This window comes from Triturus cristatus, chromosome 5_2, assembly GCF_964204655.1.
Source record: "Triturus cristatus chromosome 5_2, aTriCri1.1, whole genome shotgun sequence".
Classification (NCBI taxonomy): domain Eukaryota; kingdom Metazoa; phylum Chordata; class Amphibia; order Caudata; family Salamandridae; genus Triturus; species Triturus cristatus.
In genome coordinates, this window is record NC_140588.1 from 1,089,365,088 (window position 1) to 1,089,378,194 (window position 13,107).

The following is a 13,107-nucleotide window of genomic DNA, read 5'->3' on the forward strand; positions in this document are numbered from 1 at the left end:
GGTATGGCCCATCTCCAAATCTCCTGTGCCAGAGAGGAGAGAGGGAACGACTGTGTCCACCCCTGCTTGTTGATGTAGAACATTGCCGTGGTGTTGTCTGTTTGAACCAACACCCTCTGGTTGTACAGGTACCTCTGGAATGCCTTCAGGGCTAGCAGGATGGTTTTCAATTCGAGGTAATTGATATGGTGTACCGCATCTGCTGGAGCCCACAGACCCCTCACTCTGAGGTTGTCCATGTGCGCTCCCCATCCCTTTTGCGATGCGTCCGTGGTAATGGTCATTGTTGGGTTTGGTGGTGTCAGGCTCTTCCCTGTTGTCATGTTGTCTCTGTTCCACCAAGTCATCTCCTCCTGCACTGCGTGCGTAACAACCACTAGATCTTCGCAACTGCCGCTTGCTTGTGACCATTGCTGTTGTAGCCATTCTTGGAATGGTCTCATGTGCAGGCGTACATTCGGCACCAGCTGGATACATGACGCCATCATCCCCATCATCTTGCTCACTGACCTCACTGTCAGAGCTCGCCCCTTCTGGTAGAGACACGTCTCCTTCAGTAGGGCCTCTGTTCTCCTGTCGCTGGGCACCACTGTGCTGTTCAGGGTGTTGATTTTTGCTCCCAGGAAAATCTTCACCTGCTCCGGTTCCATCGACGACTTCCCCCAGTGTATCGAGAACCCCAGGTTCGTCAGAGTATCTGTCACGCGTGTTGCGTGTCTCTCGCACTTCTCGCGTGTGTTTGCCTTGACCAGCCAGTCGTCTAGGTAGGGGTAGACATGGATCCCCTGCCTTCGTAGGTGGGCCGTGACCGCCGACAGGCATTTTGTAAAAACCCTTGGCGCCGATTTTAGCCCGAAGGCCAGGGTTGTGAACTGGTAGTGTTCCTGGTCGATGTTGAACCTTAGAAGGCCCTTGTGCCTTCTGTTTATTGGAATGTGTAGGTAGGCATCCTTGAGGTCCACGGTGACCATGAAGTCCCCGTCTCTTATTTGGGGAAGCACCTCCTGCAGTGAAGTCATTTTGAACTTCTGCGTTCTGATGAACTTGTTTAGGTATCTCAGGTCCAGGATGGGTCTGACGTTTCCGTCTACTTTCGGGACCACGAAATAGTTTGAGTAGACCCCCTTGTTGCGTTCTCTGAACGGCACTGCCTCTATGGCTCTTTTTTCTAGTAGTTTCAGGGTTTCTTCTCTGAGTAGGGCCAGTTCTTGGGCCGATCTCGGTCTTCCCCTTGGTCTTCTGTTTGGAGGTCTTCACTCCAAATCCACGCAGTATCCGTATTGCATGACGTTCAGTATCCACTTGTCTGTGGTTATACGCCGCCACTCCTGAAGGTAGAACCTCAGCCTTCCGCCTACTGGTGTTGGATGCTCGTAGGCTTTTGATTCTTCTCTCCCCCTTGATGTTACTGTATTGCGCCCCACCCTTGGGGGCATGTCGAGGGTAGGCGTCCTCCTGCGTGCTGAGTCACTTTGATGAGGGTTGTTCACTCCCTCTCCTCCTCTGGCCACGTCCGTTCCCTCTCCCGCGAAAAGACTGGCCCCGAGGCTGGTACTGCCAGTTTTGCTTCTGTTGACCGTGTTGTCCATGACTATCACCCTGCTGACCCTGCTGGAACGCCTGGTGCGACGCTCCCTGCTGGCTTCCTCCCCGACCGTAGGGTCTCCTAGAGGGATTGCCTCTCCTCATCCCCCTTAGCTGTAGGGCCCCCATGGACCTTGCCGTTTCGTTTTCTTTTTTCAGCTGGGTGAGCTTCTCGTCTACTGTTGCTCCGAACAGTGTCTCTCCGTTGAAGGGGGTGCTAAGGATGTTGTTCTGCACCTCCGGTTTGAATCCCGAGATTCTTAGCCATGCGTGTCTTCTCTCGGTGACCCCTATGGCCATTAGTCTTGCCGAAGTCTCTGCCCCGTCCAGCGCCGTCTTTATACAAGAGTTCGCGATGTTTTTACCTTCTTCCACCAGGTGGGAGGCTCTTTGGCGGTATTCTTCGGGGAGGTGCTTTACTAGCTCCCCCATCTCGTCCCAGTGCTGGTACTGGTGCCTATTGAGAAGTGCATTGGAATTCGCCATGCGCCAGTGCATTGCGGCGTTCCTCTCGACCTTTCTTCCCGTGAGGTCTATCCTCCTGCTTTCTTTATCTGGTGGTGGCCCCGAAGTTGCTGGCACGTTGGCCCTTCTCCTGGCCGTGGAAGCTATGATGGAGTCGGCCGTGATACTACCCTTGATGTAAGGGGGGGTCCAGAGAAGAGTGTTTATACTTCTTCTCCGTCCTGGGCGTGATTGAACGGCAGGTCGCTGGTTGTTTAAAGGCCTCTCTCCCCTGATTCATCACACTTTGTAGCATGGGAAGGAATTGGCTCCTCGTCTGGATGGGGAGCAGGGTCTCGAGGAGGAAATCTGCTTTCGGCCTCTCCTCGTCCAGCTTCACGCCGAAGGCCGTCGCTGCGCTCCTGACCACCATATTGTACACCCCGATGTCGTCGGGTGGAGAAGGCCTCGAAGGGTACGTGTCCACGGGCTCCTCTGGGTTCTCGGTGTCGAGATCCTGCCATTCGACGTCGTGGCTGGTTGATGGTGCCGAGCTGTAGAACGACTGCTGGTCTTCTTCCTCGGGTTCGCCTTCATAATAGGTCTCGTCTTCCTCTTCCAGATCTCTCGCCAGCCCCTCGGTGTCGAATTCGTCCTCGATTTCGACGACGTTCGTCAGTGGAGCAGTTGGAATTTTGTATTCCTTCATCTTGGCGTCGAACTCCTTCTTCCTGTGAAGGATGTTCTCCATTTCGGCCTCGAGCCGCCTCTTCTTCTTCTCCATCTCGGAGATGCTTTCGGCGTCGACCGCGGGCCTCTTCGACGGAACTTGCGTCGACGTCGACCTGTCCTTCTGCGTCTAGCGCCCCGTTTCATGGGTTGTCTTCGACGAACCTTGCCTTTCGACGTCTTTCGGCACCAGGGAGTCCTTCTTGAAGGATCCGCTCGGCCTCTTGTCCATGGTCCCGCCCTTGGTCGTCGAAGTTTTCGGCGCCGGGCCCCCTTCGTGGACTTTGACTCAGATTTTCTCGAGTCACCCTCGGGTTTTCGAGGCACTTTCGTGTGTTTTGAGCTCGACGATTCTCTTAACTCGTCTTCGTTTTTCTTGTCGGTCTCTACGACCGTGAAGTTTTCGGGTCCCTCGGCGACGTTGTCCTCATCGTCTGTGGAGAGGCCCAGATCGTAGAGCGACGGGGCCTTACCCTTGCCATCCATGCTCGTGTTGGCTCTTTGCTGACGTTCTCTCACCCGGAGCGTCTTCGGCGCGAAGGCTGAGCAGGCGTTGCAGTCCTTGCTCTGGTGGTCGACCGGTAGGCAGAGGTTGCAGACCGGATGCTGGTCCTTCTGCGCAAACTTGTGGTGGCAGTTAGGGCAGAACTTGAATGGCGTCTTGTCCATTGCGCTCAGGGCCTCTGAGTGCGCATTCTCCAAGGGCGTCGAAGAAAAAGGGTGGAACACTTCCGTCTTCGCGCTCCTGATGTGAAATATTCCTTTCCTGTGATATCTTCGTAGTTATTTATCGACGAAACTCGCTTTTCCTTCTTCTTCCTTCGATTGTATCTCTGGAGCTTCCCGATGACGATCCAGACCCAACGGCGGAAAAAAGAATCTGAAGATGGCGCCCCAAAGGTGGGACTTCCGCAGGAAGCACGACGACGTCACGGGAGGTGCACCAAATGGTGGGTCGTCGCCACCCACCTGGGCTACAAAAAAACAAAAAAAAACAAAGGAAAGACTACAAATCCGGACCCAACCACAAGATCGCGGAATAATGCACAGCATAGTGAATCCAGAAAGATTCACGCTGCAAAACATGGGCTCTCCCCCCTCACATGACCATTCATGGGAACAAGATTCACATTTAAGGCCTTGTTAAGTAGAAGTTGGCTTCTAATGTCAAAACGCTGTTACTAATAACTGGAGTTGGTAACTCTCAGATCACATCCACTTGCTTTAAGGGTGATTGAATATATAACGAAGTGGTGATGCGAGCATTAAGTTCACCTACAATGAGAGTAGCTACTGGTATTGAATTTTAATGTGGTTTTGTTATATAGTACAAACCTAGCTGTAAACCAACGGAGCGCTGTAAATTACATGAGGGGTTGGGAGACAATCATAGATTGTCTACATCACATGGGGATTACACAAATACATTTTACACACATTACAGTCCTTGTTTTGTATGTACAGGGAGATTAAGTGATTTTCCGAGATTTGAAGATGCTGAGTCTGCCACCGAGGCTGGGAGTCGAACCTGGGAACCCACATTCCAAAAGCGGCACCTCAAGATGGTATGCTTCATCTCTTCCCCAAGATAAATTAGGATAACGATTACTCATACCTGGGATGGCTGCATTGATGGTAGGCGTAGTGTCATCAAATGAACGAGAGGTAATGCGTCCCAGTTTTTAGCTGCCAAGTAGTCGAACGAACGAGGGCGCACCCATTCTGGCTATTTGGACTTTGGATACTTTTACCTAGTGGGCTCCGGTTGATGCAAGATGACGGGCTGGGTGATGGTGTTATTTGGCCCTTAGGGACATTGTCGACATTGCTAAGTTAGCATGAGCTTTGCTGCCATGATGCTACTTCTGCGCACGTTACTACATCACTTTATTTTTGCAAGACTCTGTTTATGCCTTTCACAGGAGAACTATCCGCTTATCACGTTCTCTCCCGAGTTCCTGGAGTTTAGTCTGAACACGTTGTACAAGGTCGATTAACAATGCTCCTTGTTATTCTGTTCTTGTCAGTCCCTAGCACCTAGAAATAACATGCTAAACACAGCTGCAATGCCGGAGACTCGTGCTTTGATATTACCGGATGCCTGTTGTTTTAACACACACTGGGGGCAAGCCTTTCCATGGAGGAGAGCTCCGCTGTTCCTATGATGTAAACTTTACATCCAGGCTTTAAGGTATGGGGTCTGCTGCCAAAGCCCAGAGATCTTACTTTATATAAATAAACTTCTTCCAGTCAAGGGGAGGGTGGTTAGGCCTTATAGTCCTTATTCCACTGTCTTTATAAAATGACTTTCCCTTTTGTACTCTATGGAATTGTAACAATGCTAATTGTTCAGAGTTTATGAATTTTGCTGCTGGTAGTGGCTCGTATACTGTATTGTAGAGCACGATAATTAAAATAAATGTTCTGAACTATTACAGTGACTGCCAACTCTTATTATGGACAAGTACGAGTGAGCGAGCGAAAGGGTATGTCTTGGTACAGCGATTCCTGAGAGAGTTGGGAGTGTTGTGTTCTGGGTTGTCCAATCATTTGTAGCTTCGTGATTTTTGGACGAATGAGACACTATAGCTGGTCGGTTTGGGGATTTGGGGTACTAAGGTGATAGGTTGGTACACCCCTATACACCGAGGTCCTGTTTTCCTGCGCATAGTTCTGTGTAGGTGCAGAATCCCCGCAACAATGGGGGATAAGGAGATGGTTGAGATAACTTGGGCCTTTGCCCTGCAGGCTCCGATGACAGTAACATAGGGCTTCAAAGAGAATTCTTTTTTTAACAGGTAGCCAGTGCCTAGGGCTTTTGAGGCAGAAGTTCTTCTAGGAAGGCTAAGGACCAGACATGTCGCTGCCTTCTGGATGAGTTGCAGCTTGTAGAGACATTTTTTTGCTGCTCCAATGTAAAGAATGTTTCCATAGTCTAGCTGGGAAATTAAAAGGGCATGAACCTGGGTTTTTCTGGCCAATATAGGGAGAATGTCCAAGACTCCTAACTTTACTACTCCTAAACTGAGAAAAATTCTAACAAAGGCTTTCAGTATTCACAGAAGGCATTTAGGAGTCCTAAAGTTAGGACTCCTAACTTCTGTGAATACCGAAATGAGTAAGTGCCTTCTGTGAATACCAAAATGAGTAAGTGCATTCTGTGAATACCAAAATGGTAGTAAGTTTAGGATTTTGTCTTAAGTTAGTTCTGTGAATCAAGCTCTAAGTGTGGAGTTTTGAAATCTAAAAATATTCTTTAAAAATCGCACAAATAACCAAATCGCATTTACTCACCTGTTTACAGGAAATGTCCCAGTGCTGAATACAGGCATCCAGCACTGAGTAAGAAAAGTAACGTACAAAGTAACTTAACTGCAATTTACTGAAAAAGCATATTCATTTCAATGCACTGTTTTTCTTCCAAAAAACGACTACGTGTGGAGTTTTGAAATCTAAAGATATTCTTCAAAAATCCTGCGAATAACCAAAATGCATTTACTTACCTGTTTCCAGGAAATTTCCCAGTGCTGAATCTAGGTATCCAGCACTGAGTTAGAAAAGTAACTTACCTGTAATTTACTGAAAAAGCCTATTCATTGCAATGTACTGTATTTGCTAAGTTTTGCAACCTACTGCATTCCATGTAAATCAAACAAAGTACAATTTCTATTGCATTTTCAAACTGTTCTATATCCTGTAACTTATTACTGAAAAGTATTTAATGCTTACCTGTGCCAGGCTTGCTTGGTTCTAAAAATAATACAACAGTATATATTTTTATACAAACACAATTGGCCTAGAGTTCAGTCTTTGAGTGTGTGAATTTATTTGCTGACTGAGTGTGTACATCAAATGCTTAACGGTGTCCTCTGATACTGACTTACTGCTCGACCAAGCTACCACAATTAGAGAGTAAGGTTCTATCTAACTTTAACCTCTGCCTACCTCTGGGGTCACTTGGACTCTATACACACTATACCTCATTTTGGTGTAGTATATATAGAGCTAGTTTCCTACATGGTGGGAAGAAACAGAAAAAAACTGAGAAACTCTGTGGAGGGGATATAAACATCCACCCCATCTACGCAAATCATCAATGTAATCCTAGATCATGGTGCAAACTGTAAGATAGGAAAATGCATCTTGAGCAAAATGTAGGTTCCAAGTGGAGGAGTCATGATCTAAAGGTTCTACAACAGCGATGTCTGATGACTTAATTAAAGTGAACGTAAGCATAAGATGAAATATTTACAATATATGAGCTCAATTCATTGGTGGAAAAGAGTGGTCATCAGGAAATCCATTTTCAAATAGAGTAGAGCATCGACCCATAAAAGAAGGGACCGTCGCTGTTCATCCCTCGCAGATATGAGACTGGCCATATCACCCTACTTGGTCCTTGAAGAATTGGTGACAGTTTGGGCAATGACAGAAAACACAATGGTGGAACACAAGAAGTTACTACTAGGTTGAGGCGAGATGACAGATTTTCAGAAAGACATGAATTTATTTGAACTTCCTACTCGTAAGCACGGGGGAAACTTACTTTGCGCAAGCCCTTTTTTCTGATTATTCTTTTTTGAGGCTGTTTGGGGTGCTTGGATGGAATACTGAAAGAGGAGCTTTTAGCATTAGCTGTAACCCTTTTTGCCTTACATTTGCCCTTCTTTGGTTTCAATGGACACTGGATGTTCCGGACTTTGAGAAGATACATTTTCCAAATTAACAATGTCGTCATTATCTCTAAAACAAAGATCCTTCTTGACCGGAGCAGGTGCTAAAGGCGGCCCATCTATTAGTGTAGAGGGGACTATTGTAGGACCTTGATGGAATCTTAATGGAGAATCAACGCTCACAGGCAGAGTAGATTTATCAGAATGAGGTACGTTTTGCGTACTTAGCTCCTAAAGTAAGCCTTTTTAAGGAATTCTATTGTGCTGAGATTTGCTTGGCAAGAAGTTTGACCATTTAGAACAAAACATTTTGGATTGAGATCTTCAGAGCTGGTACTGAAGGGTCACGCGTTTCAGGGTGAGACATATTTGAGTTGTTTGAGACCGGTGAACCTATGTGAGGAACAGTAGAATTCATAGCCAGTGGACTACCAGAATGTTTAAGATCACAAGACAAAATGTACACATACTTTTCACTATGAGTGGATAACATCTACCGTGAACACAAACACATCACTGTCTACAGACTCAGTCATCAATATACACAAATACCCAGGAGCCAGAGCCTCTCATAATAAAATATATTTACAACACAGTGACTGATACTCACTAGTCACTCCAGAATAGATGGGTCGAAAGTAGGTGCCTCCAAAACTTCCCGCTTGCAGCACCTCCTTCGGCGTCATATTTGGACGAAAGTTCGGAAAATCTGAAAATACATTGAACAGTTAGTTACAAGGAGATAATTTGGTTTCTGTGGCTGTTGCCAATGGGTCCAGCAGTCATTTGCCAGAGGCAAGATCTTCCTGAATGTGGAAGTAATTCCCCATCGACCGTGGAGTCATCAGTTATGGAAGTCTTGACAGGGGGGCGAAGAGCAGCAGAGAGAGCATGCTTATTGCACAGGAGGTGCTGAAACACGAGGTGCTGTGCATAGAGCATTACTGGAGGTGTAAGCTGTAGCTGAAACCATGACCAGAATACGAAGGGGCTATTACGGCTCAGTCATAGGTTTCGTGCTCTCGTCTGGGGAACTGGGGTAGGGGGGGGGGGGGGGAAGTGATATGCACACAGTGGCTGGTACTTCTAGTTTCCCTGGGGAGAGGCATGATGGTACGGGGACAGGCATGTCACGGGCAGGAGCTGCAGAGAGAAGGATTGGAACTCCCTGAAAAGCTGTGCTTTAGCCCTGTTCCCATTCCAAGATGGCGGACCCTATCCAAGGTGGCAGAGGTCATTCTTCCACCATTAAAGACTAGCTCACCTTCAGTTATTTTATTGTTCTTCTTATAAAAAGGCCTATGATCTCAGACACTGCAAACCCTATAGTCTACAGGTGGGTAGGAACTCCATTTGCTTTGGGATATTCCCACCTTACATATTTTTTCTGGATCACAACTGATGTTTAAGAATAACACAAACCCTGCCCATGAACTATTAATTTGAAGGATCAGCAAGTGTGTGTTCTTCTGAGGGCAGGGTCCTATTAAAGTCCCCCTCTCTAGACTATCTGTTGGCAGGATCCTATTAAAGTCTCTTTATGCTAACCTTTGTATTGCTTTTTATCTCATTTAAGCAACCCGAGTCTGCTGCTGATACTGCTGCCTCTAGGAAGGAGGTTATGTTTGCCTCCGGTGCTGCTTCCCAAGAGTAGTCTTGTTTGCCCCTTAGTGTGGCTGTGGGAGGCGCTGGGAATGGTTTGGGAGTGGGCATGCCCTGGTTTCTGGTGCTGCTTCACAAGTCCATAGTCAGCTGTGATAAGAAATGTTGGGAGCTTTACAGGGCAGAGGAGACCGGTAAAAGAGTTGTCTTGCCTTGTTAAAGTTTTTAACATGAGTAAACAAGATTGTTATTGGAGAGGTTCTACTCAATATGGAAAAACTCAGTGTATTTGAAAAATGAGGAAAGGCTGTGGAAGGGAGGGGGGAGGAGGCAGGGTCTGTCTTACTCTTGCAACTGTGAGTCTGAAGACCGTCTGGCTTCAAAGTATAGAGAGGGTCTGCTGTGCATCTCACCCGCCTGTCAGAGAAGGAATCGAAAGAGCTGCAGCGGCTTCTTCCAAAAGTATTTGGGTATACTATTGGATAAATTCTTGGACTCCTGTGGTCGTGCGGTCCAGTTGTGACACGTCAATAGCGCTACGATGTGAAAACACTGGAACGTCATGATATGTAGGTTTGTCAAGCTAGTGGTTTGTAAATCTGTTCCTCACATTAGGTGTGTAGCTAGTGAGTCAGATGGCCTGATATCCCAATAAAGTACTCATAACAGTCAGACCATTGAGAGGTGATCATAAAAGTGCGACAGGGTAGATGGTTTCACCTGCAAAGTTGGGATGATATTCCTACATTACATCGTTCCTCACAGTACACAGAATCATTAGCAGCTGGGTCCGCTGAACACAAGTAACAGGCGTACAGGCTTCTCGTCAGCAGAAGTACATTCCATGCTCCAGAGAAATAATAAGGGAACTGCCAAATGGTTGGAAGCTGCTACCCTAAAGAAACACATAGAAGTTAACAGTAAAGCAGCTGGGCTCATGCCCCAAATATAGGAGCATGCTTTAACAGTTTGGGGTTATCGAAAAAGTGTGCCAGGATAAACTGGGTCGATATCCCAACCTTACATTGTGCCATAACAACCGGGGCAATAATGTGATATAATAAAACCGAGTCAAAGTTCGTTGAATGATTTGCAATAAAATTTTAAACAAATTAGGAATTTATCAACATAGAGACTTGACACTGTGAGAGTTCAAGGAGTCAATAAAAGTTGTTAAAGAGAATAAGACATTGAAAAAGTAGCAATGTGTATAAAAGAAATGCCACACTGGGCATATTGTGCTCTGTCTGTAAAGCAGATGGATAGATAGCCTGCTCTATTGCGTCACAATGGCCCATCATACACGACAAGCTTTGTCCTGTTTGGACCAGTAAACAGGTAAGGGAATCGAGAACACAGTGTGCTGTATATTATTATAACGCGAGATAAGTAAATTGGATCGTTGACATTACTACTGAGAACAAAAGCTGGAAATTACATAGTTTGATGGCATTATGAGTTATGTACTCACAGAAATGATCTGAAATTACAGATGATAAAAATTATTGTTCAGAAAAAAATTATGTGAATTTTCGAAACTGTTACATGGCCTGGTCGAATTTGGTTCAAATGAAAAGTTAAACAAGCATTTACAATGCAATGGTCTCGGCATTGTCAAAGTTAGAGCTATTGGCATTGCTCATGACATTATTTTTGTTTATGTTTTTGTTTTTAAAACATTTAACCCCTTCGACGCTCATGACGGAACGGTTCCGTCATGAGCGTCGGTTGAGCTGTGCTCATGACGGAACCGTTCCGTCATGACCACGCCCGCGCAAGCAGCAGTCAGCACCGCGGGGGAATCAGCCCCGCATGGAAGGGGTTAAAGAAAATGCTTTGTTATTTAGAATGTCAATAGCTTAATCTCTCTCAAATGAGAGACCTATTGCATTTGCACCCACACACAGAGCCACACACACAAAGCCACCCACACACAGAGCCACCCACACACACAGCCACCCACACACAGAGCCACCTACACAGAGCTATTCACATAGAGCAACCCACACACAAATAGAGCCACCCACACAGAGCCACCTACACACACACACACACACACAGAGTTACCCACACACAGACAGAGCCACCCACGCATAGAGCCACCTACAAAAAAAGTGGGAGACGGGTGAGGGGGAGTGTAGGAGCCTGAGGGGGGCAGGAGGCGAGAGGGAGAGAGTGTTACGACTCGGAAGATAGGATGATCAAACGCACGCAGGGTTAACTTGGCCCCAACCTGCCAAGAGTCTGTAATTGATAATCAATCACGCTGCTGGGCAGTTAGAGAGAAAACCCCACAGCTCAGCGATCAAAGCCGGGGAGGGAGGAAGGCTGGCGAGGAGAGGGCGTGGAGAAGTGCAATTGAACCGGAAAACCAATATTTTGCACTCTGGTTTGCGCCAGAAATAACGCCAGCGGCGCAACCTCTGCTGCACGCTCTATGGTCTCGTCCGGAAACTTCCCTCCATCAATCGACAATCTGCTTTTTAAAACTGTTTTTGTTTTTCTTGAGCAGACGACTTATTGTGAGTAGCCATTATCTGGACAGAAACCTCACGTTCTCTGGGCGCGTAGATGGTGCCCTTCTCCCTCCACCGCAGCCCCCGCTCCATTACCGATTCTCCCACCAGTAATTATTCTTAAGACATTCTGGACGCCTTCTTTTTTGCACAAACTTCCCACGCTTTATAACTAACGAAAAGAGGTATTGTTAACAAACGTACGCCTGTGAAATCACGTCATGCATGTAACATGCAAGCCTCTGTCTGCCCTTCTTCATGGTGGCTGCAACTGAGGGGCTGCGTGCTCTGACAGACTGCAAAATGTGTTTATAAAGCAGCTAAACTCTGGATAAACTTCAGAAAAAAAGTTTGTGTCTCTGTCTGCCCTGTTGTTATTTTCCAGAAATCGGGATTACAGGAAATATTTTCCTTTAAAACTAACAAAGACCCTAAAAAAAAACGGTGGAAGGAGCGAGTGAAACATGGACACTTTGGGAAAGCGAGGAGGTTTTACTCAGCCTTTCACTTCTCCAAATTCGATTACTTGAGTACAGTTGAGTCGAGGTATTAATAAAACATATTATTGAAGTGCCAATACGCTGTTCAGATGGCGCAGAGCGCTTTATACACGACTAGTTTCAATAACAGAGGTTTAGAGGAGGGGAGATGGTCTCCAGGCATGCCAGACAGCCCGAACAGTTACTCATTTAATGGGAATTTTACAGCCTGGAGCACAGCTTCACTTGCTTGGTGTAAGTCTCATGTTATGGGACACAGTTGCCATTATGCGTATGCCTCACATACTGGAGCACGGGGCCACTCAAATGGCACAAATCTCACTCTTTCGTGCATATTTATATAGCGCGAACTCGACCCGAAGGATCAACAAGCTTAGCCTTCGGTAGCCGAGACCTAATGAACACGAGAACGTCCCTGTAAAATAAAAAATAAAAAACATGCCCACCAGTGTAAAAGGGGCGGGGCTTAAAAAAGAGAAAGAAGCAAAAAAACACCCCCCGAATCCGAAAAAGACGGGGCTTGTTTCGACAGACAAAGCTCTTCTCCAATGGCTGACCAGCATTTAAGAGGCCAGCCAATGGAGAAGAGGGGCGGGTTCAAGCCCCACTACTAGAAAATATTAAATCTCGCAAGCGAGACAGCGCAAGCGCAGCCTTCGCTAGCCGAGACCTAAAAAAGGGAGAATTGAGTACAAGATGTAATCTGTAAGATCATTAGCAGTTGCTTGTGTTTGAGGCAAGTCAGAATCAAGTCATATGTTCCACATAAGGGGCTAGAGCAACAGTTATCAAGCAATTATCATATGGAAATGTGAGTGTGCACTTCAACAAGATCGAGAACTTGACAAGGACGGCGGAAGAGCCCTTGCTTTCCTTTCAGGATTTCACTGCATGGTTCCTTGTTGGCAAGTACAACTGTATTTAGAGAGGATTACTCCGCAGACACTGCTGGGTCCTATATTACCCAGGAGCGAATCTCTGCTTCTTTACAGAGTCCTTGCTTCACTGTGTCAACACGTAATGACAGCCACTTGCTTTCCCACGGTCCTAGGTGGAATT

The 13,107-nt window shown here is 46.6% G+C and overlaps 1 protein-coding gene across 1 annotated transcript in view; it reads right to left on the reverse strand.

Moving 5' to 3' along the window:
- The window catches only part of LOC146829727 (uncharacterized), an 80,868-nt gene that overhangs the window by 13,280 nt on the left and 54,481 nt on the right, over positions 1 to 13,107 (reverse strand). Inside the window, exon 3 of the mRNA XM_085608448.1 lies at positions 8,041 to 8,139. Coding sequence (XP_085464574.1) covers positions 8,041 to 8,139 — 99 coding nt within the window. The remainder of the gene's footprint in view (positions 1 to 8,040; positions 8,140 to 13,107) is intronic.